This window comes from Mus caroli, unplaced genomic scaffold (genome assembly GCF_978045245.1).
Source record: "Mus caroli unplaced genomic scaffold, Mus_caroli_1 scaffold_12, whole genome shotgun sequence".
In the NCBI taxonomy this organism is placed as follows: Eukaryota; Metazoa; Chordata; class Mammalia; order Rodentia; family Muridae; genus Mus; species Mus caroli.
Window position 1 is genome coordinate 19,753,831 of NW_028227267.1, and position 27,180 is coordinate 19,781,010.

The window sequence follows — 27,180 nt, forward strand, 5'->3', positions numbered from 1 at the left end:
CAGATAACCTGCAACATGGAAACTTCACAGCAGCCCTAGAGGATATGAAAAAGGTAAAAATTAGTCTTTGGAGCCTATTCTATATCAAAACGGTAATGTACTTTATAAATCATTTAGATTTGCCTAGTACTCTGGCTGTTTTAACTGCTGCTGTCCCTATTCTGTGTAGTATAATTCATCCCATAGCATGGTCGCTGTCAGTATTTACTAGATAAAACAGAATTATAATCATCATTTACTGTGTACAGGAAAAATCATCTTTTGGGTGCTATAACCATTGATAAAAATTCACCAGCTGTGTCTAAAATAAATCAATAATAAACACTTTCAACATTGCAAAAATGACCTAGGTTTTTTTTTTTTAATCCCTTTAAAAGATTCTTTTAATTATTTATTTACAAATAGGGGGTTTTGTTTGTTTGTTATTTTACATGATTTACATACATCTTTGCTTTACATTTTGAAGTTATCAGGCAAATGGATTTTAGTATGGCATTTTCATAGGTGTGTGTCATTATACTCTGTCCCCCACCTCTCTGGCCTAGCCCATTCCTTCCCTGTGTAGTTCCGCTTTTGACTTTCATCTATGTATCCCATCGCTCTCTTCTCTCCCCTCCTTCCTCCTCTAAGACCATTTCTTCTGTGGTTCCCTTTCTACTTTTATGTATGTAGCCTGTGAGTGCACACATGCATGTGTGTGTGTGTGTATGCACGAGCACCTGTGTAAAAGGAAGAGGCTGATGTGGGGTGTGTACACTCCTCTGTTGTGCTCCACCTTATTTTTAAATTTTCTTTATAATTGGCATTTCTATTGGTGCATATGATGAGAAATGGTTGTTTATTTCCCCCTAACATGTCCTCCTTCCAGCTTCATGCCAGATCCATGCCAAGTGCAGTTAGTGCTGTGTGTGTGTGTTTGTGGTGGAGGTGAGACCATCCACTGGAGCATAGGAATGCTATCAGTGGTCATCTTTAAAAAACAAACAAACAATTTCTACTCCCCTAGAAAATATCAGCTGCAATCTTTCTGCAGTGAGGGATGGGGCCTAGAAATCACCAGTTACACCTCTGACAGGATCTGGTGGGTTTGATCTTGTACAGTCTCTTGCAGGTGACTATAGCTGCTGTGAATTCTTGCGTGTGGCTATGAGAGCTAGCCAGCAAGGATGAATGTTACGAGTTGGTTTGAGATTGATTTTTCTGTTGGTGTTTTTTGTTATTGTTTGCTTGTTTTGTGTTTTGCTTTGTTTTTTACTGCAGTGAGAGTCTTATCTTAGGTTGCCGTTGAGTGAAGCCTGTGTTCTTTTAGAGATGCCAGAGATCCACCCCACCTTGTTTTTTGATACCAGGTCCCTCACTGAACCCTGTGCTCACCAATTTAGACTGGCTGACTCCAGCTAGATTCCAGGAATCTAGCTATCTCCAGCCCTGCCCCATGGGTGCTATGCTTAGAGATGTATGCTGCTACACACGGCTACACATACGGGTGCTGGGATGCAAACTTAGGTCCATGTTTGTGTGCTAACTCAGCCCCCTCTCCTCAGCCCCACAAAGCAGTTTGAATTTGCATTTCCCTTACAGCTAAGGAAGTTGATATTAACCAACCATTGTCATTTGGTTGGTTTTCGGTTTGTAATGTTTTTACTTATTCTTTAAACTTTTCATATTTTTAATGAAACATATTCAAATATTCCTTAAAATTTATACAAGCTATCGTGATATCCATCTGCCACTACTTCAGTCCCTCCTAGTACCTCCCCTTCTGTCGCCTTTCCCAGAGGTTTCATCTCCTCTAGTTTATTGCTATCAAAAACCACCCGAGCCCAATCAGTCCTGCCCGTCTATGTCTATGGTTGTGGGCCATCCCCTGTAGCATGAGCAACCTACCAGAAACAACATCCCTAAAAGAGAGTAACATTCTCTTCCTCAGCTAGATGCAGGAGCTCACAGGGCCTCTCCTGCACCTATGCTGGCATTTAGACTGGTTTCATTTTATGTAGATCTTATGCTGATGTGCACTGACGTGAGCAACCACCATACTGTGTCTAAAAGTCACTTACAACCCTCCTCCTCCTCATCTGCCAGCTCTTACATCCTCTCTGCCCCTTCTTCCTCAGTGTTCCTTGAAAGGAGAATGTTGACATCTGACCCGCCCATAGCTGAGCACTCACCATTTATTATATTTATTATATTATATTACACTCCACCCTTAAATCATTTATGAGGCTCCGTATTAACCACCCACTCACTGCAAATAGGAGCTTCTGTAGCTAAGATTAGAGCAACAGAAATCTATGATTACAAACATAGTTAGAAAGCAGTTTGACAGCGTGTCAATTTAGTAAAACAGCAACAGTAGGTTCCCTCCAAGGACCTGTGACCTGTAGCCTCAAGCAGGATATCCAAAAACAACAGTACCAAGCATGAATTCCTTTCTGTGGCTCAGGCATCACTGCCAATCAGAGAGAGGTTAGTTCTCGAACTGCTGGGAACATCTTCCTAAACATGCTGTCACTGTGATGTGCAGCATCCAGTGCAGGATGAGGCTTTGACGTCTTCCGCCTCTGGAAGCCTGCATCGCACCTTTGCACTATGTAACCAGTGTACTGGCCATTTTAAATTCTCCTTTTGAGGACTGTCTGTGCACTTCATTAGCCACTTATTAGATCATTTGAGGGATTGGGTATTTAATTTTTGTAGTTCCTTATATATTTTAGACATTAACTTCTGGAATATCATTGGCAACAATTTATAACCTAAATCTCATATGAAAGGAAGATTTTCTTGAATAAGCTTTAAATAAATGTCTATTTACAGAAACTTCTAATTTATGCTGACTATGGCAATCCAAAAACTCTTAAAAATCATGGGGAATTTTTAAATGTTTCTTTTGTTTTAAAAATCTGTATTTTCTTCATTCATCAATCCTATCAAGTGTCCAGTCTTCTAAACGCCATCTGTATTTTTAAGCAGTTGAAAAAGCCTTCTCGCAACTGGAAAAATATTTTAATTCCTTCTGACTTGGAAATCAACTCATCCAAGCTTCGTATGGATCACTACAGCAGTGACGAGGATGCAGATGCTGACTTTGACACCCAGGTCATCATCCAGCAGAGTCTGCTGGATGTTTACAAGCCAGGGGTAGCTCGGTGCACACCAGAAGCGGAGAGGTAATGTCTGTCTCGTTGGCAGTGAGCACTAAGACGTATTCAGCAGCTGAGAGGAATCATGATCCTCATGTCACAAGAACAGAAGGGAAAGTCAGGCAGGAGGATGGGGAGCTGTCTTCCTTTTCTTTTTCAGTAGTGGTTGAAAATGAACCCAAGGTCACATAAATGCAAGGCATGCACTGTACCACTGAGCTATGTTTCCCAGAGGATAACTGTAACTGAAATGTGTATAAGATATGATGCCCATGCACAGAAAAAATAAAAAAAACTTGGAGAGAATTAAGAATTTAGTAAGGGGGCTGGAAAGTGGGTTCAGTGGTTAAGAGGTCCTGAGTTCAGTTCCCAGCAACCACATGGTGGCTCACAACCATCTATACTGGGATGTGATTCCCTCTTCTGCACTGCAGGCATACATGCAGGCAGAATGCTGTATAGATAAGAAATAAAATCAATCTTTAAAGAAGGAAAGAGTTGCTGGGGGGCAACATCTGGATGAGAAGACACTTGCTGAAACCAGAAGGAAAGAATGAACCCAGTCTCTGCAGGGCCAGAAATTGAGACAGTAGTCATTACATAAATTTCATTTATTAAACTTCAAGGTTTATACGATACCTAGGAAAGATTGCTGGTTGGGTCAGGCACTTGTTGGTGTTAGAAGTCTAGAGTTGGGGAGCTGGAGAGATGGCTCAGTGGTTAAGAGCACTGACTGCTCTTCCAGAGGTCCTGAGTTCAATTCCCAGCAACCACATGGTGCTCTCAACCATCTGTAATGGGATCTGATGCCCTCTTCTGGTGTGTCTGAAGACAGCAACAGTGGGCTCATTTACATAAAATAAGTAAATCTTTTTTAAAAGAAAGAAAGAGGGAGGGAGGGAGGGACAGACGGACGGAGGGGGAGAGAAAGAGAGAGAGAGAGAGAGAGAGAGAGAGAGAGAGAGAGAGAGAGAAAGAAAGAAAGAAAGAAATCTAGAGTGGGGGCTGGGTAAAGTGTTTGCTGTACAAACATGAGATCCTGAGTTTGTATCCCCAGCAACCACAGAAATGCAAGACATGGTGGTGTATGTCTGTAACCTCAGTGCTTGGGGAAGGCAGAGACAGCTTGGTACCCAAGCTTATTGGCCAGCCAACACAATCCAACTGAACTGATGAGATCTCTTAAAAACATGGAGAATCAGTGAAGGAGGTCACCAGGTGCTGACCTCTGGTCTTCCTGCACAGAATGTCCATGCACACATGTGAACACACACAAACACACACACAAAAGGAGGATCCAGAACCAAAGAATTGTAGAGGATTAGTGCTCTTGTAAGTCAGTAAGACTGCGGTAGTTTCTTATAGAATATATGGACACTAACACAGCACCAAACCCATTAACACAGTCTTAAATGTTAAAGAGGATCTGCTGGCTACATTGTGAACAAGACAGTGTCTAAGAAAATGCATTCTCTCCAACCTAAACTCACTGAGTAATCAGAGAAAATAATCTAGGATTCATATATGGCGGGCACAGTGGTGCCAATGGTGCCAACAGTCCCTGCAGAGACAGAAATGAGGCAGGAAAATGAAGCAGCCTTGGGCTACACAGTGAGGACCCCCCATCTCAACATTTAAATTTTCATATACAAAGCTTTAATGTTTAGGTATTTTTATAAAAGTATAATTTAAACTGTCACTGTTTCCTGAGAGAGAATTCCAATTCTGGGAACATTTTAAAGTTCACATTCTGGTGATGTATGTTTTCAGCAATAATTTTTTTGGAAATCATAGAGTAGCTATCAGTTTTTCCATGTTGTACAATGATATTTCAATTTCAGACGGGTTTGAGTCAGCTCTCCAACATTTATTGATGACAAATACTGTGTTCTAAGCGCCCATGTAGACTTGTTTCCTTGCCTCCCAAAGCTGTACCAAATAAGGCATGGCAGGTATGGAGAGGCAGTGTCCCTATAATGTGCTGGGGAACAACACTACATTTTACAAATGGGAACTCTCTCGCTTGCTCGCTCACTCGCTCGATCTTTCACCCCAAGCGCGTGTGTGTAGGCAGACAGGTGAGTGTGTGCATGAGTGTGTGCACTGGGGATCAAATCCAAGGTGTTGTGCATGCTAGGCAAGAGCACTAACGCTAAGCTGCTCCCACTTTGTAGCAAGTGACTTTATTAGGCCTCCCTGGTTGCCTGGCACTGGAGCTCACCCCTGAGTGCCTGCAGCTGCCTTGGGTTTCAACCAGAAACATTAGATTTATAATTGCCTTTTTTTTTTCTGTGCAGATTCCATTCCTTTCCAAGTGATGATTATAAGACGATAGTTGAAGCCATCGAGACAGTTAAGTACTCCTCCTGTTCCCTGGCACGGTATGGTGGGGAGGTACGGGATTGGTGGCATTTCCTTCCAAACGCATGGAAACGGGTTCTACTTCAGACTGAACATTTCGGGGATCCAGAGTCTGAAGTGGTCTTTTCACCATAACTTATCAAAGAATGCCAGAGTTCCTGTGTAGACAGAACTAGGGGTCCCCCCTGCACCTGAGTGATGAGGAACGCCGGGTGCGAAGCCTTTGATGTTGAAGCTTGCCTTTGGTTGAGGACGGTGCTCCGATTCTGCTCTTGCATACCGACTTCGCTGGTAGACTTCCGGAGCAGTGTGGGCTCCTGTGCGCGCCAAATGTGAATCTCCTCTTTTCCTTGTTACTAGGTAAGGAAGATGCATTGGCACGCGTTGCCAAGTACCATCCAGCCTTTGATGAAGCCAATGGGAATGGCTGGCTTCCTCTGCATAAGGCAGCAGTGCAGTTAAACAAGAACATCTTAGAAATAACCCTGAATGGTAAACTCCTTTTCACTCCAATGGATGCTTCTGAGGACTAAGTTTATTTCTGTGACTTAACCCGTGTGGTGTGATGAATTTATTTCAGCTTCCGAACCCAGTGCGTGGGAACGAACCACCCACAACGGTGAGACAGCACTTTTTTTGGCTGTCAGCAGTAGCCTCCTGGAAAACGCCCACTTTCTCCTTCTCAAAGGCTGTAATCCAAACGCTAAGACCTCTGAAGGCAGTTCTCCTCTTCTTACAGGTAAATGCACACTTTGTCTTTGACAAAGAGTCTCGGTCCCCTCCATGCCCACATTTTTTTGTTAGGACACTGACAATTTGGCCCCCACTGATCCGACACAGAATCCTGCTCTCTGGCTTGTAGATAGCTGGGTGTGGTGACTTTCATTTATAACCAAGCATTCTTGACTTTGAGGCCAATCTGGGTCACATAGTAAGTTAAAAGCTAGCATGGATTTTGAAAACCTGTCCCAAGGAAGAAAAATTTAAAACAGAAAAATCCTCTGAGTAAGAACAAAGATAGTTGGGAAAGGTAGAGAATTCTAATATGGCCCTTTAACCCAGCACACATGCAGTTCTTATCAGCACAGAGCTGCCTACTGTCCCACTGGGCTCTGAGTCTTTCCATTCATAGAAAACCAACACTGAGTCCAAAAGCCTCTTCTGAGGAGGCTGTGTTCAACTACAGAGGAGTACCCACAAGATGTGCAAGGACCTCGGGGTAGGTCGACCCTTGGGTGTCTGTGTACTAAGTGTGTGTAAAAGTCTCATGGTCAAAACAAGCACACATTAAACTCTAAAGACTCTCACAATGATAGCGGGAAGCCAGTTCCTCTCAGGAACTCTGCCTGCTTTTCATTCCCTCTGACTGTGGTGCTGCGCATGTCCAGGCCTGCACCCGTTTTGTTTCTTTTGGTTGTTGCTAACTGCATACTCGTTTTATCCCAAAGAACCTCGGGGAGTATTCTGTGCTGCACACTTTGGAAACCAGGTCCCAACCCTCACTTCCTGTGAGCTCGCCATTCCCCTACGCATATGTAATTCCATCGTGGTCACCCATCCTTTGCTGAGATGGGCTCTGTTGCTGTTAGGGTTCTCCTTCGCAGCAGCTTACCAGTGCCGTAAGACTATTTAGACTTTCATTAAAATATATGTAATTCTCTTTCATAAAAGATGGTTTAGATAAACAACTCCAAAAATAGAATTAACATGAAATAACCCTTGTCACCACGACTCCATGTCACAGGTGAAGGAGCAACTTGAATACTCAGCAATGTCAAGTGTAGGCTGCCTTAGCAGCTCCACCCTTCTGAAGCATTTAAGATGATTCACATCCATTCCTTTTCCTTTTTATAATAGTTTTACATTTATTTACTCACTGTGTGTGTGTGTGTGTTGGGAGGGTGTTACGTGTGCCGTGATACACACATGAAGGTCATATGACTACCTGCAGTAATTGGTTCCTTCCTCCCACCATGCACAGCCCAGGGGTGGGATGCAGCAAGTGCCCTGGGCTGCCTCACTGGTCCTCTTTGCTTTCATTCTTAAAAATAATTTTAAAAGGTTGTCATAGATTATTTACACATAACACTGGTTACCCCTGTAACATTCCTGCACAGTGAAAGGCTTTATACTGTGTGTCTTTTCAGATACCCCCACTTCCTGTCCTTGTTTTTGATGATCCAATGAATTTAATTAGGGTTGCTTAAAGAAACATGGAAGAGAGGGTGTTTACTGGAGTGTGGACAACTTACTAGTGAAGAAACATCTCTCTGTCCTCCAGTAACCATTAACTGCCTAAGGATCTTAGGGATGGGTGGAGCTTGGGAGCCTCTCCATAAGCTCCTATTTTCCTGAGAAATAAAGATGATAACTTGAACTTTGTCTCAACCATGTAAACGCCCAGTAGACGGTTGTACTCACTGCTTACAGAAATCAAACACCCCACTGATGTAAAACGGCTAACATCACTTTGCATATGTGTCATTTAAAATGTGCCTCCTAAACACAGAATGCTGGAGCATGGGGGAGAGGTGGAGAGTTCCTTAGGACGCAGAGGGGCAGGCCAGGTAACTATGGCAGTGGAGCATGCCTTATACAAGAACTTGGGAGGCAGAGGTTGTAAGTTTGAAGCCAGCCTGGTCTAGAAATCAAGTCTCAAAACCCAAACCAAAAAGAAGAAGCTAAAGGACACCAGCTAATATGACGCTTAACCTCATATTGTCATAACGTCCACCTCACAATCCCCCAGCTGTTCTGAAAGACGCCTACGACATGGCCGCCTTGCTGATCAGCCACGGAGCAGATGTCAATCTCCGATGTGCCAATGAGAGGACAGCTCTCCATGAAGCTGCCAAGCTAGGCAGACTGGACATGGTAAAACTGATGCTGGCTTCCAGAGCATACCCAGATGCACGGAGCTCCTACGGATTCACGCCCCTTGCCCTCGCTGCTCAAGGTGGACACACTGAGATCATGCAGCTATTACTGCAGAAAGGCAAGGCTTACCTGATGGCTGATTACAGGGGTACTGAGATCCAGGGGTGGGGGAGCTCTAGGGGAATTCTTTTCTTTTCTTTTTTTTGTAGAACATGATTTTAATATTTCCAACAGTTGGTATTCAACAGACAGAATAGTTATTTTAAGATACACTGTTGGGCGTGGTAGCGCACGCCTTTAATCCCAGCACTTGGGAGGCAGAGGCAGGTGGATTTCTGAGTTCGAGGCCAGCCTGGTCTATACAGAGAAACCCTGTCTCGAAAAAAACAAAAACAAAGATAAAGATATACTTCGTTGTTATGTCTCCCTTTTCATTTCTGATTTTCTTAATTAGGATACTGTCTCTGTGCCCTCTGGTTAGTCTGGCTAAGGGTTTATCTATCTTGTTGATTTTCTCAAAGAACCAGCTCCTGGTTTGTTGATTCTTTGTATAGTTCTTTTTGTTTCTATTTGGTTTGATTATTTCCTGCTGTCTACTCCTCTTGGGTGTCTTGGCTTCTTTTTGTTCTACAGCTTTCAGGTGTGCTGTTAAGCAGCTAGTGTAAGCTCTCTCCAGTTCCTTTTTAGAGGCACTTAGAGCTATGAATTTTCTTCCTACCACTGCTTTCATTGTGCCCCTTAAGTTTTGGTATGATGTGTCTTCATTTTCATTAAATTCTAAAAAGCCTTTAATTTCTTTATTTTTTTCCTTGACCACGTTATCATTGAGTATTCAGCTTCCATGTGTATGTGTGCTTTCTGTTGTTTTTTTTGTTTTGTTTTTTTTTGTTTTTTGTTTTTTGTTTTTTGTTTTTTTTGGTATTTAAGACCAGCCTTAGTCCGTGGTGATCTGATAGGGTGCATGGGATTATTTCAATATTCTTGTATCTCTTGAGGTCTGTTTTGCAACCAATTAAATGGTCAGTTTTGGAGAAGGTACTGTGAGATGCTGAGAAGAAGGTATATTCTTTTGCTTTAGGATGAAAAGTTCTTTAAATATCTGTTAGATACGTTTAGTTCATAACTTCTGTTAGTTTCACTGTGTCTCTGTTTAGTTTCTGTTTCCATGATCTGTTCATTGCTGAGAGTGGGCTGTTGAAGTCTCCCATTATTATTGTGTGTGGTGTGATGTGTGCTTTGAGCTTTAGTAAAGTTTCTTTATGAATGTGGGTGCCCTTGCATTTGGAGCATAGATATTCAGAATTGAGAGTTCATCTTGGTAGATTGTTCCTTTGACCAGTATGTAGTGTCCTTCCTTATCTTTTTTTGATAACTTTTGGTTGAGAGCTGATTTTATTCGATATTAGAATGGCTACTCCAGCTTGTTTCTTGGGACCATTTGCTTGGAAAATTGTTTTCCAACCTCTTACTCTGAGGTAGTGTCTGTCTTTGTCACTGAGGTGCATTTCCGGTATGCAGCAAAATGCTGGGTCCTGTTTATATATCTAGTCTGTTAGTCTATGTCTTTGGGGGAAAACTGAGTCCATTGATGTTAAGAGATATTAAGGAAAAGTGATTGTTACTTCCTACTATTTTTGTTGTTAGAGGTGGAATTATGTTTGTGTGGCTATCTTCTTTTGGGTTTGTTGAAAGATTACTTTCTTGCTTTTTCTAGGGTGTAGTTTTCCTCCTTGTGTTGGTGTTTTCCATCTATTATCCTTTGTAGGGCTGTATTTATGGAAAGATATTGTGTAAATTTGGTTTTGTCATGGAATATCTTGGTTTCTCTGTCTGTGGTAATTGAGTGTTTTGCTCGGTATAGTAGCCTGGGCTGGCATTTGTGTTCTCTTAGGGTCCGTATAAGATCTGCCCAGGATCTTCTGGCTTTCATAGTCTCTGGTGAGAAGTCTGGTGTAATTCTAATAGGCCTGCCTTTATATGTTACTTGACCTTTTTCCCTTACAGCTTTTAATATTCTTTCTTTGTTTAGTGCATTTGGTGTTTTGATTATTATGTGACAGGAGGAATTTCTTTTCTGGTCCAGTCTATTTGGAGTTCTGTAGGCTTCTTGTATGTTCATGGGCATCTCTTTCTTTAGGTTAGGGAAGTTTTCATCTATAATTTTGTTGAAGATATTTACTGGCCCTTTAAATTGGGAATCTTTGCTCTCTTCTATACCTATTATCCTTAGGTTTATTCTTCTCATTGTGTCCTGAATTTCCTGGATGTTTTGGGTTAGGAGCTTTTTGCTTTTTGCATTTTCTTTGACTGTTGTGCCAATGTTTTCAATGGTATCTTCTGCACCTAAAATTCTCTCTTCTACTCTTGTATTCTGTTGGTGATGTTTGTGTCTATGACTCCTGATCTCTTTCCTAGGTTTTCTAACTCCAGGGTTGTCTCCCTTCGTGATTTCTTTATATTTTCTATTTCCATTTTTAGATCTTGGTTGGTTTTGTTCATTTCCTTCACCTGTTTAATTGTGTTTTCCTCTAATTCTTTAAGGGATTTTTTGTGTTTCCTCTTTAGGGGTTTCTACCTGATTACCTGTGTTCTCCTGTATTTCTTTAAAGGAGTTATGTCTCTCTTAAATTCCTCTATCATCATGAGAAGTGATTTTAGATTTGAATCTGCTCTTCTGGTGTGATGGTGTATCCAGGACTTGCTATAGTGGAGAATTGAGTTCTGATGATGCCAAGTAACCTTGGTTTCTGTTGTTTATGTTCTTATGCGTGCTTCCCACCATCTGATTATCTCTAGTGCTACCTGCCCTCGCTATATCTGACTGGGGTCTGTCCTTCCTGTGATCCTGGTTGTGTCAGAACTCCTCAGAGTTCAGCTGTCTCTGTGATCCTCTGATTCTGGGATCCTGGGATCCTGAGATCCTGGGTGTGTCAGAACTCCTGGGAGTCAAGCTGCCACTGGGATTCCTAGGATCCTGGGATCCTGTGGACCTGGGCTATTAGAGCACCTGGAAATGGATCTTCCTCTGGGTGTTGTGGGACTGGCTTCAGAGTTCGTGCCCAAGGTCTACTCAGGGCACCTGCCAGACCAGAAGGAACCTATGTCACTGGTTAGGCAGAGTTCCTGGGTGCCCAGGTCCAGCTGGTCCCAGTTACTTCCGGTGTTAGGGCAGATATTGTGTCCTCCTCACCTCTGATTCTATGATCCTGGGAGTGTTAGAGCACCTGAGAGTGGAGCGTCCTCTGGGTGTTGTGGGACTGGCTGTAGAGTTCAGACCCAAGGCCTCTAGGGAAATTCTTATTGTTGATTTTAAGATCTCTCTCTCTCTCTCTCTCTCTCTCTCTCTCCCTCCCTCCCTCCCTCCTCCCCTCCCTCCCTTCCTCCCTCTCTTTCAGCAGAGCCTAGAGGGAATGTTAACATTCCTCAATTTTGGTTTAATTTTTTTAAAAGTGCCAGCTGCAGCACTTCTTCTAATAGGCTCTCTCTTAACTGCAGCACTGTGTTATAACGGTTATATAATGACCATTCTAGATTGTGGTTTAACTACTGTGGACACTTAGCTCAGAAAATGTACAGATCACTGAGTTCATCATTAATGTGTCCAATGATACAGTGTATCTATAGCTTCTTTTTCCAAATAAGCTTACCTTGTACCCAGATCTAATAAAAACCCAACAATGTAATTATCTTCTTTCCCCTTGTGTCCTGAAGCTTTATTTTTTATTATTATTTTTTTTTTAGTAACACGTAGTCTAGGCCTGCAATACCCAACAGAGCCCCTGATATTACAGGTCAGCCCTGTCCTTTGTACACTTTCTTCTTTTCTATACAGGAAGCAGATGCTGTTGAATTTTAGCATGATGCCTGACCTAGGAGACGTCTAAAGTTATTGACTAGAAAAATCAAAAAGTAAACACGAGCTCTGTCGTCTTTGAGGAAAGCAGCCTCGCCTGTCTCTATGTCTGTGTCTCTCTCTTGTGTTTTGTTGGGGTTTAAGCAAAAGTCTTCTATATTCTAGGCAAGAATTCTAATAATAAACTGCATCCTTAGCCTAAGAGTCATCCTTTGCTTAGGATCACTGATTTAAGCTCAGAGATGGAGGGAAAACAACAGATCTTAGATCTTTTACCCTTCCGGTGAACTGGCATTTGCTGGTTGAGCAGGTTGAGCGCTCATTTGCCAGTGAGCCAGGATTTGAAGTCATATCTGACTCTAAATTACATTGTTTTGCTACCCTGTGTGGTTTCGGCAGCTACATGGTGTGGTGGCCCTCACCTTTAATTCCAGCACTTGGGAGGCAGAGGCAGAGGCAGGCAGATTTCTGAATTCAAGGCCAGCCTGGTCTACAAAGTGAGTTCCAGGACAGCCAGGGCTACACAGAGAAACCCTGTCTCTAAAAAAACAAATTAAAAAAAAAATGTCTCAAAAACCAAACAAACAAAAGTAAGCTTGGGTCTGGAGAGGTGCACACAGGCCTTAATTGCCTGATTGTTCGTTAGCTGTGTGCCTTTGGGGAAGTTCACCCAGAAGACCTGAGTTGTATCACCTTTAAGTGAGAACCTACCTCTGAGGTTGGTGTTGAAGTTCAGAAGTTCTTTACTTTTGTTTATCTTTGATTTTGAGACAGAATCTCTTTATGTAGCTCTTGCTGTCCAGGAACTTGCCATATAGACCAGGTTGGCCCCAAATCCAGAGATCCACATGTCTCTACCACCCAATGCCTGGCTAAGAATTTCTTTTTTTTTTTTTTTAAAGATTTATTTATTTATTATATGTAAGTACACTGTAGCTGTCTTCAGACACTCCAGAAGAGGGCGCCAGATCTCATTACAGATGGTTATGAGCCACCATGTGGTTGCTGGGATTTGAACTCTGGACCTTTGGAAGAGCAGTCGGGTGCTCTTACCCACTGAGCCATCTCACCAGCCCAAGAATTTCTTTTTAATTACCTGTGTCTCTATGTGTGTATATGCCGTAAGTGTCAAAGAAGACTAGAAAGACAGCACTGGACCCCCACAACTAGAATTAAAAGTGGTTGTGAGCCACCCAACCTGGTTCTGGAAACTGAATTCCAGTCTTCTGGAAGAGTAGCAAGCGCTTTTAGCCACTGCTCTCTCTCTAGTCCCAAGTTTAGAATTTTTTACACAGATAAAGGGACTGGGACATTGTTAACACTCAAAAACAATTTATTAGATTGCTTAGTGTATTCTAGGAACTCGGGTCTTGTGCAGCCCTTGTGATAAGGAGTCTGTTCTAAACTAAAGGCACATCCTTCCATTGAGATATAAAGATGCTCAGATGTGCTCAGCTTCACTGAGACATCTAATGTTGATGTAGACTTCTTTCTTTTCTTCACCTCCCAGCTCCCCTCCCAGTTGCTGCCCTAGATCTGGAGGGCACTTACCCTACAAACATGGGTACACTTATCCTTGTAGCTATCAAAGTTAGGGGCTGGACAGATGGTTCAGCAGTTACAAGCAATTATTGTTCTTCCAGGGGACCAGGATTTGGTCCCAGTCACAACCATCAGTAACTACATTTTCAGGGGATTCAATGCCCTCTTCAGACCTCTGTGAGCACCGTATATGCATGAGATGCACATGACATGCAGAACACTCATATGCATAAATAAATATAAAAATAAAGCAATTATCACCTGTTAAAGTACTAAGAATCAAAGATGATATAAAATATGGCTCCCTTTTCTCAAGTGTTAACTACATAAACTAGTTGGGGAGGGAAACCATGGGATAAAAGCAATTTCTAAATAACGGTTCGGTTGGCTTTCAGTGTAGTTTAGTATGTCATTTGGCACTTGGAACTCCAGTAGGAATACTTGGTAAAAGGCAGCTTTCTTTCTAGGCTGTTTTATAAAAGCCACCCTAACCCATAACTCACTTGCATGGAGAGCGGCATTAAGAAGCAACTATATATTTGCCATGTCTTTTAACAGTATTTTGATGAAAGGGGGCATTTGTAATTTTTAAGTTATTAGAGACTGTGGGCCTAGGTACCAGAAGTTTTCCACGGAGACCTCTATCCAGGCCCGGTGAGAAGGCCCCAGTGAGGGAAGTGAGTGCAGGCAGGGAGATAGAGGAAGCCTCTGCTATGCCTTCCAGGTAACTCCGAGCCTGGGTCAGCGAAAAGCCGACAATCCAGTGAGGAATGCGGCGGAACTCGGGTTCAGCTTCGGGAGAGATCTCTTCCCAAGTGTTACACCTCTTGGAACAAAAGGGCCAAAGGAATAGTTCTCGCATTCCTTTATTCTCTGCATGGCTCTCCCTATATACAGTTCTGGCAGTGATTTAGAGTTTGACAGCAAGCCCCTCTCATTGGCTTGGGCTGAGTTTTGGGGGGAAACCTTATTTGCATGTGAGAGGGCTTGGTCCTATTCGTAAGGGGCTGATAGCCACGCCTTTCCTGTGGGGGTTTGTGGGGGCGGTAGCTCGGACAGGAGCCAGGACATGAGAACTCCTCCCATGTAAGTGAATTATCACTACCGGTCCTGGGGTTCAAGATCTAGCCTCGACTGGAAACCAGGCTGTCTGCACGTAGCCCATTGCCCCACAAGAGACTGTTCATAGTAAAAGACCCTAATTCTTCCTAGGTAAAATTGAGGACAGGTTGAGTTACTGATGGTTGTGAACTACCATGTGGTTGCTGGGAACCAAACCCTGGTCCTTTGGAAGAGCAACAATTGCTCTTAACTGCTAAGCCCTCTCTCCAGCCCCTAACTGCTTTTCAGCAGACATTAAGATTGCTTAAGTGATACAGTGAAAAGAATCTTTGCCTAATGAGACTGCTTCTTTCCAGGAGCTGACGTCCACAGTCAGGCCTCTGACTCGTCCTCTGTTTTACTTGAAGCTGTTAGAGGAGGGAACCCGGAATCTGTGAGTCTGTTGCTAGAGTACGGAGCTGATGCCAACATTCCTAAGAGTTCAGGCCACCTGCCCATTCACGTGGCAGCTGACAAAGGCCATTTCCTGTAAGTTAAATTCTGTAACTGTAAATAACAGGAAATCGTAGTAACCAGTTTTTTTGTTGTTGTTGTTTTGTTTTGTTTCGTTTTGTTTTTAAAAAACTGCTTTGGAGGGCTGGCGAGATGGCTCAGTGGGTAAGAGCACTGACTTGCTCTTCCGAAGGTCATGAGTTCAAATCCCAGCAACCACATGGTGGCTCACAACCACCCATAATGAGATCTGATGCCCTCTACTGGTGCGTCTGAAGTCAGCTACATTGTACTTATGTATAATAATAAATAAATCTTTTTTTAAAAAACTGCTTTGGAAATATAGAAAGCCTTGGGTCTCAGATGTCTGCAGCTAATTCGGAGTTTTTAACCTAAAAGAGTGGTTCTTCTAAATTTTACTTGACATCTGAGTTTCTTAATGAAGGAACTCACACTTCCGTTAGGGGTCTTAAATACTGCCTGATTAACATAGCACTCAGTGTAGGGATAACAGTATCATAAGCAGGTTAACGCACCGTAACAACCTAAAGTGCACTTTGAAATTCTTCCTCAGAGCTCTAAAGGCATTGGTCCCAGTCACAGACATCGTAGCCGTCAAGAAGAGCGGGATCAGTCCGGTTCACTGCGCAGCAGCTGGGGCGCACCCCCAATGCCTGGAACTTCTCATTCAGGCTGGATTTGATGTGAATTTCATGCTGGATCAGAGAATCCGTAAACATTATGATGATCAACGGAAGTCAGCCTTGTATTTTGCTGTTTCAAACGGTGACCTCTCTTCAGTTAAGCTTCTTCTGAGTGCTGGAGCTCTACCCAATCAAGACCCAGTCAACTGCCTACAGATAGCTCTTAGGATGGGCAACTATGAGCTCATAAGTCTATTACTGAGGCACGGAGCCAACGTCAACTACTTCTGCCGCGTTAACCCGTTGCATTTCCCATCAGCGCTACAATACACATTGAAAGATGAAGTCATGCTCAGGATGCTGTTGAATTATGGCTATGACACTGAGCGATGTTTTGACTGTCCTCATGGAGAAAGGGTTCATCGGCTTTGTACTTTTGAAGGCTGGACATCTACAGTTATTAAAGATACTATGGTAAGCCTACAGTACTGGCATTATTCCCTAAGCATTTATTATCTTGTAGCATTAGAACTGTAACAATTGGCATGATGTGCCCTTGGAAAAGCTTGTGTCTGGAAGATTCTGATACCATAAAATAACTAAACCCAATAGTGGGAAGATGTAAGAAGTACAACTCAGTGGAGAAAGTGACTTCAATCATAACTATGAGGATGTTTCACTAGTTCAACCCAAAAGCAAGGTTTTAAAGAACGGAGAGTCTTGCACTCTGGCTACTTTTTCTTTGTATGATTTATTTATCTAAAATGTGTCTAAGTTCTCCATACCTGTGATCACTGGGTTTCTTTTATTATCTCTTCTAGCTCTCAGATCTGATCAGCCCATTCCCCGGCCATCCTTCTGATGAGCAGAGACCCCCCCCCACCCCCCAGCACCTCTTCACTTTGCCTTACCTCCTCTGCATCTCCCTCACCTTCAACTCTTTCCAGGGCTTTTTAATGGCTTCTTCTATTTTCCAGGTCTCACTCCAAGTGTCCTCTCCCAGAGGCCCTTCCCTGGCCATCTTAAGGACGTCCCTCTCTTAATCACTCTCTTATTGTGGAGATTGGCTCTTTTATAGCCTTCATCTAGAATTATCATTTTAACTCTTTTGCCTCCTTCAAAGATATATGAGCATCAATCAGCTCCTGGTCATTCTTTCATGGGCTTTTAGGTCTGTGCTTGGCACATAATAAATGTTTTATATATACCTGGATTTATATGATCAACATTTGAAAACAGGATGATGAATGGGAGACTTTGAAACAGTTTAAGTGAAAGGTTTTATTTTAGGTAATCGGGCTAGGAGTTACTTGGTATTTAAACATACACCATCCGGTATTATTTTCTAAACAGTTCATAAAGTATGACTTCAATTCTCATTTGGGCATTTTTTTCTAAAGGCACATAAATTATTTAAAGGCAGAAATTGTCATTGTTCAAGCATCAGGATCAGATCTAGGTTATAAATAATAAAAATGCAAAAAAATAATAAAAGCTTTAATAAAGTGGCATCTGGGCAGGAAGGCATCCGTGTAGCCCCAGCTACTCAGGAGCCATTACTTGAGGCCAGCCTGAGCAACACAGTAAGATTCTATCTCAAAAATCAAAAATAGGTGATGTCTCACCAAGGTGCTTGACACCAAGCCCAATAACCTGAGTTTGATCCCTGGAATCCACAATGGAAGGAGATAACCCTGTAACCATGTGCACGCATGAACGCACACGTGCATGAACATAAACAAATGGGTTTTTTTTTAAAGGTAAAATACTTCATTCTCTCCTCCAATGGAACCAGAAGTAAGTAATCTTTCAGGCAGATGGTATCACAGCTTCATATGGAACAGGAGAAACACGCTCCCACATTCCAGCTGCCCAGATGGCTGCCTGTGTCTTGCTTTTCTTTAAGGGTATCTGGGTAGCTACTCAGACTCCCACTCACATCTGATGGCTAGAGCTGCCAAAAGGTCACAGCTAGTGGCAAGGCAATCTTGGTTGCAGCAAGCCAAAATGACAGACATACAGAACCATCTGCCACTGGCTGCCTCGTGTGAGGCTGAGGCCACACTGAAATCAGGTGACAGAGCTTAGCTCGTGACACTTTGCACTCTTCCCTACGCTGCTCAACCAGTGCTCAGTGCTGACTTTCATTTGTTTTCTGCTTATTTTCCTCACAGTTTTGTGAAGTCATAACTTTGTCATGGCTACAGCATCTCTCTGGGAAAGTTGTTCGGGTGATGCTTGATTATGTTGATCAAGTTCAAATCTGTTCAAAATTGAAAGCTGTGCTGGAAAAACAAAGGCTCTGGCCAGAAATACATTTGATCTTGAGTGAGTATCATTCTCATAGAAAATTCCTACCAAAACACTAAGTGTGTTTTTATTTTTTTATAACACTTCTGATTAAAAGGTTGACCTAAAAGAAAATCGAAAAATATTAGTCCTTTAAAATGGTGCTATTCATAATCACAGTCAATGTGTGCTTATCATCACTTCCCCTCAAGTGAAACCTAATGACTTTGTAGATAGGTACCACTTGTTTCCCCAACCCGCTTAACCTATGGTTATGAAACAATTTACACGCAGGAACTGTAAGTTATATAGAGCAAGAGCAAGAGGGAGTGCTCAGTTCTAACCTGGTATCATGTTAAAATGATATTCTTCTACGTGGATTTGTTCACTTAGATCAAGTTAAGATTTTCTTATATCCCGTTTCTCCTGGGGTGAACTTTGAGCTTTAGACCAATCCCAGGAGACAGGATGGGGGAGGGTACTGTTTAAGAGCTTGAAGGATTTGCACCTCACAAGCCAGACTCACAATTGATGTAGTTCTGAAACTGTCTACATAGAAGGCCACGATGAAGACTGAAATGCTGCTTCCCGACAGTCAGGGATGGCAAATGTAAACCTTTCGAGCACAGACATCAAATACATTTGCCAACTAAACCCTTGGGGCACCAAAAAAGAAAAAACAAAAACCAAAGCAATCCTTTGTTTCTGTCTTAGCCAACCCCCGTTCTCTACAACATTTGTGCCGCCTTAAGATCCGGAAGTGTATGGGACGGTTACGTTTGCGCTGCCCTGTCTTCATGTCGTTTCTTCCGCTGCCCAATCTCTTAAAAGCTTACGTCCTTTACAAAGAATACGACCTTTTTGGACAAGAGCGCTCTACAGGAACATGGTAACTAAGCTCGTCTAGCGGGAAAGGAATCATCTGCAGCACTTTCTAACAACTTGCTTGTTGTAAAGGATTTTTTTTTCTTTTCTTTACTCAGTAACTCTCAGTGCAGACTACATTGTTTAAAAAGCCTGTTCTGTGTGGGATACCTCCCTATGACCTGTTGTTCAGAAGTTTCAGGAAACTTTCAGATAATACATTATTTGAATTATTATTGAATACAAATAATCATTGTTCTTGACTACACACCATAACTCAGTGAGACACTACTGCTGAAAACATCACACACTTTGGTCACAGGACACAGAGATAGCAAGAAATATCTCCTAGCTGGCTAGTTTTTCTAGCAGTGCAAGTTGTTGGGCAGACATCTGGTTGTGGGATGGGACTCATCACTGCCTTACCCAGCTGGGTACTCTGCATGCTACACAGCATCTCACTGCCAGGCAGACTGTGATGGGCTAATCACCTATACCCTGACTGGATTTGGACTCACTCTACAGGAAGGAATTCATGTCTGGTACAACGGTCCCCACCTGTTTGTGGGTGGGAGCATTGCTGTTGTTTTCAAAGCCATAAGCCTTAGGAGGGAGCTTCCTGGGATTTTGCTAACTGAACATGTCAAACTGCCTTTTAAATGTTATAAATGAGTTATCTCCGCCTTGGCCAGAGATGTTTCTTTTTTCAGTGGTGTCAATTAAGGCAGACTCCTAACTGGGAACTATGGGAATAAATGCATGGTGAGTGCTCAGCCTTAGGCAGAACATTCAGTCTCCCCCTGAGGCTGAGCACAGGGCAGGAGGAGCAGAAAAACTGTTAAGAGCCAGAGGATGAGGAAGGGGCTATGAAACTGTACACAGCATGGTCATCAGGACCTCATGAACTACACACACTGTGGGGAGCTGCACAAGACCGGGCCCACGAACATCCCATCACAGTGCCCGAGGGAGACTGCTTGCCACATTAGCCTGATGACCAGGATTTGAACCCCACTAGCTAGCAAGAGAAAACCAACTCCAACAAGTGTCCTCTGATCTCCACATGCATACCATGGCTGGCAGGCACGCAGGCACGCACGCCCTTTGTCTAAATGAATAAAAAAAAATTTCCATCATGGATCATAGTGAGATCATGAAGCCTCACTATTCCCAGAAGAGGAGCTACTGGTAATTGGCAGCTGCTAAGCAAGGAGAGTCACTTTCTTTAGTGGAGTAACCTGGAAGCTGTTCATACTCCAGTAAGTTATTTACTTGTATGGGACAGTTACATCGGTGTTGCCCTGTCTGTATAATCATGCAAGCAACCCTAATTACCCAGTGAATTGGAGGGAGTGGAGGGGAGGGGAGGGGAGAAAAAAAAAGAAGGGAAAAAAAGAGAACAGGTTTCTCTGTGTAGCCCTGGCTGTCCTGGAACTCACTTTGTAGACCAGGCTGGCCTCGAACTCAGAAATCCACCTGCCTCTGCCTACCAAGTGCTGGGATTAAAGGTGTGTGCCACCACCGCCCGGCAATAACCGGTCTTCTTAAGTAAAAGAATTTCTTCAAGTAGCATATCATAAATAACTTAATGGAGTAATTATGAAAGTCTTTCCTTTGCTATAAAAAAAGTCAACAAAGCTTTTCTTGATAAGTGACTCCCCTTTTGCCAAGGGGTCAAATGTGTTACAACAGAGTAAAAGAAACTTTAGTATTTGTCTTATTTTTAATTATATGTATGCATGTGTGTTTGTGTGGGGGCGTGTGCATGTGAGCACAATGCCCATCAATGTTAGGAGGAAGTGTTGGGTTCACTGAAGCTGAAGTTGCAGGCAAGTGCGAGCCATCTGATGTGGGTGCTGGAAAGTGAACCCAGGCTCTGGAAGAGCAGTATGCGGAGTATTTCTCCGGCCCCAGATTGAAAACATCTGAAATTACTTGGAGAAAAAAAATCAGAGTAACTAAATATTTCATACAAAAATACTGTATAAAAATCATGGACTTTATTATACATTTAAAAAATCCAACAACATTATTTCTTGAAGCCTTGTCTGCAAATACCTATTTTGACAAATGAAAAAATAAGTCCTCTGCTCCACAAGCTATACCATGATCACAAATCCAATTTTAAAGAGAGATGCTGAATGTTTAATTGTACACTGCACAATTGGTTAATATCAGTGAAATAAAAGTTAATCAATTTACTTACATTACAAAACCACAAAACATACAAAGCAGTCTTACACATCAATTATCACTTAGTCCCCAGTATTCACATAACTGGAGCTGGTTACTCACAAGTATAGCCAGAGACTCGTTACAAGTTCAGTGCGGACAGTAGTCTCTCTTTGCTGCCTGTGACTTGGGAGACAGAGGCAAACAGGTATGTGATCTAGGCCAACCCGGTCTAGAGTTCCAGAGCTCCCAGGACTACACAGAAAAACCCTATCTCAGAAAGAATGAGTCATCTTTCATGTCTCAGCTCACCAGTGACACACCACATCAGCAAGGAGTAGCATTCAATTCTGGAGCGAAACAGGGTTATATGGATAGCAGAAATGCAAAAAGACCAAATGGAGCATCCAAGATTCAAAGTTAATAAGAAAATCCCTCAGGGACCACCATCTCCTCCTGCACTTGTAATGCACTCTCCTCTTCAGAAGAGGACTGTAAAGAAACAGCAGAAGTGGAAAATCCCTCCTTGTATTTCCAAGTGGAAGAACTCTAAGGGGCATACCATTCCATTAGATACATGTCTAGCTGCTGATGGAAGAGGACTTCAGATGGTCCATATAAGTGAAAAATTTGCCAAACTGGCTGAAGCACTATACATTGCTGATCAGAAGGCTTGAGAAGCAGTGGAAATGCAAGCCCAAGTAGAACGTAATATGACTCAAAAAGAAAAGGAGAAGCATGAAGAGAAACTTAGAGCAGTGGCCCAGGAAGCCAGAGACAGGAATGCTGGGCTCACAACCCATGTGGAAAAAGAGGATGGAGAGGCCCGTGAAAGGGATGAAATTCATCATGACAGATGAAAAGAGGCAGGCAGCATGACCGGATCCTTTCCAGGGCAGCTCCTGATAAGAGGTCGAAACCACAGAGAAATGAAAATCAAACAGTGAAGCCACTGCTCTTGGTGTGCCTAATCCTTAAACTTCCATTTAGTCTTAATAAGCTTATGCTATTAAGAATAATATTCCTGGAAAAGAAATACATAGGAATTAGCCCAATGAAGATTTTTAAAGTACTTTTAAAATATGTAGAAGTATTTTGATTAACATTAGTATTTTATGCTATCGAGGCTTATTAACAAAGTTTTAAATAATTTTTCCTTTAAAGTTCATTTCATCTTATCATTAAAAAAAGTTCAGTATGGTCCTAGTTTAAAATCTTTGTTATTAGAGTGAAAATCTCAAAGAGAAATAAACTTGCTAAAAATAAAATTAAAAGTCTGCTTGCCATATACAATGGTGTGTTTAAATACTTAAAAGTATGATCTAAGTGCTCAGACTGTTATAGAAGCAAATATTTCCTTTCATTCGTGTGAAGAACTTTGCTTTAAGGGTCTGCCAGCACTGTCAGTTCAAACTGTAAAGAGTGCAGTTCCTGTAGTTACTTGTGTGTTCACTGCACAAAATCATGCTACCTACAATGTTATGTACATCTTACGATCCTTTTCTCAAAAATAACGGCAACATCCTCATCCCAACACTGTGGAGCTTGGAATGCTTTTGAAATTAAACACCAATCAATCATTAAATAATGGAAAAAACAAGATTAGCTATAGGTAACAGAATGCAGAGTATAATTAGGTAGGCTAAATTTCATTTTTTAAAAAGCAACTTTGTTAATTTCTAAAAAGCCGGGAGACATGTAGCCAGGCAGTGGCCCTCGCTCATGCTTGGTGTCCATCTCATTTCCTGATCAAAGCCACTTTAGTGAGAAATAGGTACCAGTCCTCAGGAGGAGCCATGATCCCTCAGGGGAGAGGGCAGAAGATGCCTGGGATCCAACCCACAGGGAGGGTCCAGCCCACACTTCAGAGGCTGGGCAGAAGGAAGGAGGCAGCCACCTACTAGCACCCCAGCCCTCCAGGGTCATCTCAGCACCCAGGCCTCTCCCCATGGCTGGGGCGGCCCCGCCCCCTCCCTGGGTGCATCTGCCCTCAGTTCCTTCTGTGTGATCTATTTTTTAAGAAGAGTTTGTATTTTGTATTATTTTTTCATAATGGCTGTAGCAGCAGCTGCTGGTTTTGTTTTAGGTGGGTGGGGCTGGGAGGGCCATTTCTTCACTCTGCTTCAGTTCAACATCTAGGACGTATTAAAACAGTGAAGCTTTCCTAGTGCATTTTGAATATGGAAGAGAATCTGAGCAGACGCCCGCAAGACTAAGACTGAAAGAGGCAAGACCTACTTGCCTTGGCTCAGTGACCATGACAGGAATGAACCCAAACTCAGAACAATAAAATCAATTCTGTGCCTCCCCCAAAATAAAAAAGTTGTGGGAGATCTTGGAGGATATTATAACAGAATGACATCTGTACTAACATTTAGGAAGAAGCTGACAGGAGCCTTCTTCAAGCAGAGAGCTAGACTACAGCTGATGAGCAGAATTGCATACAGTTTAATAGTGATACAAGTGAAATCATTGAAACGGACTGATCCACTCAGGATGCATCCTAGGCACGCACTGGAACACAATTTGGTCTGACCCATGGTCATGAACAAACTGGGGGAGTTCCTATGAAACATGACTTAAAAGAATTAGAAAATTCTTTCCTCTGGCCTAAATTTTTATCCAAATATCAGTATTTTGTTACCATGCAAAGCACCAACCAAATAAAAGTGGCTCCTGGTCACCACTCTTACTATAAAACACAGTTCATCTGAAGCAAGCATGATGTCTTCTAGCAAGAAAAGATTTCAGGACACTGAAAACCTGGAGTGGGGATGTGGCTCTGTGGTAGTTTAGTAACTGATCACTGTGAAAATCAACAAACAAAAACAAAATAAAACCAATAGCAACAACAACAACAACAAAAAAAAAAACAAGAAACCTTACCAATATCAAAAAAAAGTTTTAAAAGCAAGACTTGCCACCACTAATCACAGTCTAACCACAGCAGTTCACAGTTTTAACAGAGGAAACACTACTTACTATGAAGGCATTCCCTTTAGTAAGCCCAAAACAGACTTTTAGCCAAATGCACTCCATAAATTGATAATTATTAACTGTATGTTTGGGTAACAAGACTTTGAAGAGTAGTAAATAACCATTAGTCCCATTTGGCAAATGGAGAAAAAGAATATGATCCTATGTACATCGTTATCTTGTTCCTACAGAAAACAGTGTACTCACGAGTGTGAAACAGAGCTGTACGCTGAAAACTAAAACTTCTAATTCAGGACAGAGAAACTACTTGTGAGATTAGTGGTCAGCCTCTTGAAAATCTCTAAATGTATGACTATGTAAAATACTAATCAATATACTTAACCTGTATACATATGTGTGTGTGTGTGTATATATATATATATATATATATATATATATATATATATATATATATACACATATATACCTTTTCATGTAGAACGAATGAAAATAAAATCTGTAAACACAGTTTAAAATCCTAGTAAAGAAAGTTTTGACAGAAGACAGACTGGAAGGACATGTCAACCTTGGTACATGCTAACTAACTCTGTCCTATACTATATGAGGTGTTCAATTCCTTTTCAGTCTTTCATGGAATCAGATCTTTTACTCATCTGAAAGGTAAAAGTATTTACAATTATTAGTGCAAATTATTCTACACTCAAATTAGTTATTTGCCTTTGTGGATAAAAAGTTGCAATTCAATACATTATCAAAATGTGGGATTATGAAAATACTGGGGTTATCAGCCTGAAATTCAAAAGACTGTTTTCTAAACTAAACTGCACATTTTATTTAAGCAATAAACATAATTGTTATAGAACATCTTTTGAAGTGTCACTCATTGTCATTTAAAAATTATTTCACAATACAGAAAATACAATGTATCAGTCTACAACACTCCCTTTACATGTCAATTCTAATATAAAATGTTTGAACAACAACAATCTCAATAAATTCTGAAGTCTTTCTCTCTAACCTTTCCTGTTCTGCAGCAATAAGTAAAGTCCCAACCTGAGAATTGAGAAGATGGTAACAAAATACCAAGGGCCACACAAACACCAACAGACACTTGAGGTCTCCCACTGCCATGATCTAGTACATCAAAGAAATGGAGCAACATCCTGAAGTCAACAGCACCACCAGCCCCGTCCTTGTGATTTTGTGCAAATTCTATTGCACACTCAATATGGTTACAACACTTGCAAACTTGTAGAATTCTCCACATACAAGATGTTAAGCTCATTCAGTTGAACTGAATAAAACATTCCTAATGGAATATCAGAATCCAAGAATAAATCATTTCTTATGGAGACAGCCAATTACAGTGCAAGATAAAAATGTTCACAATTTAAAGGGAAAATATCTTGAACACGTAATTCCTCAGCAATCTACTACAGAAAAGTAAGGAAGCAGGTCTTGTGTAGGAAAGCAGAGTTGGATGACAATGCATAGTATTTTATTTTTACAGGGAAATGTTCGCTATAACCGGTTATCAAGTTCAGTCTTTTTAAATGAAGCTGAAGCACACTAATATAAAGCTTATCTCTTCCATGATCTTCAGCATGGATACGCTGTGCCACATTCCAGGGAAATGGGAACTCAAAAAGCAGCAACAAGTTTATGCTTCCGACTCTCTTTTTTTCCCTTCTTCTCCCAAATCACTTTCCTCTGATTGGCTACTGCTAAGAACAAGCTGGCCCTCACTACCAGCCTGGTTTGGTCTACTGGAGGCAGCTATCAACCGACTCTGTTCTTCCAAGTCCTGGTGGAAAGATAAAGAAACAAACTAAATTTAACTGTCAGCAGTCAGATAAAATACTATGCCGTTTCCGATGGAGCTCTACTATACATGAGAGCTGTTCTAATCCTGTCACATGCATTCATTCTGATAACCTAATGAAAAGAAAGGCTAGATGCAACAAATGAAAACACCAGCATGAATTTTGGCACCATTTGAATAATCCCAAAAAGCAAAATGCAAAAAAAAAAATAATAATAATTAAGAAAGAACAAAGCCCCCTCCTTTTGTGGCTAATAACCAAGTTCTGATTGTCTTCTCTCATACACCACTCTCACTATACACTCCTCTTCAGGTCTTCTCTACTCCTGCCCTGTTTATCTTGCTAAATCAACTGTCACTTCCCCTCTCCTAAGCTGCACTTCTTTCTGTGCTGTCTTTGCCATTTTCTCTTCTCAGCCCTGTACCCAGCTCACTTCCAGTTCCTGTGTTCTCTTCACATCCATGTTCCCCAGTTACCTTCTCTCTTCTTACCATCGATGCCAAGCCCTTGAATGACTCTTTCGTAGGTTTGATCCTTAGTACCAAAACCTCCTTTAAAAGTGTGTTATAGAAGAATGGAGGAAGGCCTGAGTGACTGCACAGTTGACATGAGCACAGCCTTGTCAAAGACTACAGTGTCTCAAGCCCACAGAAGTAACAAAGCCTTCCTCTGGTCTGTGTGCAGATGTTCAGAATGTATGCAAAAAGTAGCAAGCACAGCTTCCCCTGACCTCCTCCTACTACAGGAATGACGCTAACCCGAAACTGTTCTCTACAGACACCGACACCGAGACTACCTATCCCACACCTCCAGCTGTGTACAGAAGAAAACCTGAGTCTGGGGGTTGTTGTATAGTAGTAGTTGGCTCTACTCCATCAGAAAGAGAACCTATCCCAGCTTTTCTGTAAATGTGTCTGTCTTTTCTTCAGGATCCATCCTTTCTTCATTTCCTGTCACCCCAGTCAGGTTTCCAGAACCAACCTGTGCTGAACGCTGTGAGCATGCACATGTTTATAGGTATGTATGTGTACATGTGCATGTGTATGTGTGTACATATATGAATATCACACTCTTGCCAATACCCAAAATAACTATTTCTCCTTCCCACAGTCAATGTGGTT

At 41.9% G+C, this 27,180-nt stretch overlaps 2 protein-coding genes across 3 annotated transcripts in view; one reads left to right on the forward strand and one right to left on the reverse strand.

The window, feature by feature from the left end:
• Asb14 (ankyrin repeat and SOCS box containing 14) lies at positions 1-21,119 on the forward strand. 2 transcript variants are annotated; one of them, XM_085828465.1, is made up of 10 exons: positions 1-53; positions 2,974-3,170; positions 5,441-5,494; positions 5,863-5,996; positions 6,085-6,243; positions 8,254-8,499; positions 15,195-15,366; positions 15,905-16,448; positions 18,149-18,302; positions 18,978-21,119. In XM_085828465.1, the coding sequence occupies exons 1-10, from the start codon at positions 45-47 to the stop codon at positions 19,154-19,156; spliced, it is 1,848 nt and encodes a 615-aa protein (XP_085684591.1). In that variant the 5' UTR covers positions 1-44; the 3' UTR covers positions 19,157-21,119. The 2 variants fall into 2 exon arrangements, with proteins under 2 accessions (XP_085684591.1, XP_085684590.1); XM_085828464.1 differs by having other exon boundaries at positions 22-53; positions 2,971-3,170.
• A 1,300-nt stretch (positions 21,120-22,419) lies between these two features.
• Appl1 (adaptor protein, phosphotyrosine interacting with PH domain and leucine zipper 1) overlaps positions 22,420-27,180 on the reverse strand; it is a 57,360-nt gene continuing 52,599 nt past the window's right edge. Inside the window, exon 22 of the mRNA XM_021181623.2 lies at positions 22,420-26,040. Coding sequence (XP_021037282.1) covers positions 25,897-26,040 — 144 coding nt within the window. The 3' untranslated portion in view covers positions 22,420-25,896. The remainder of the gene's footprint in view (positions 26,041-27,180) is intronic.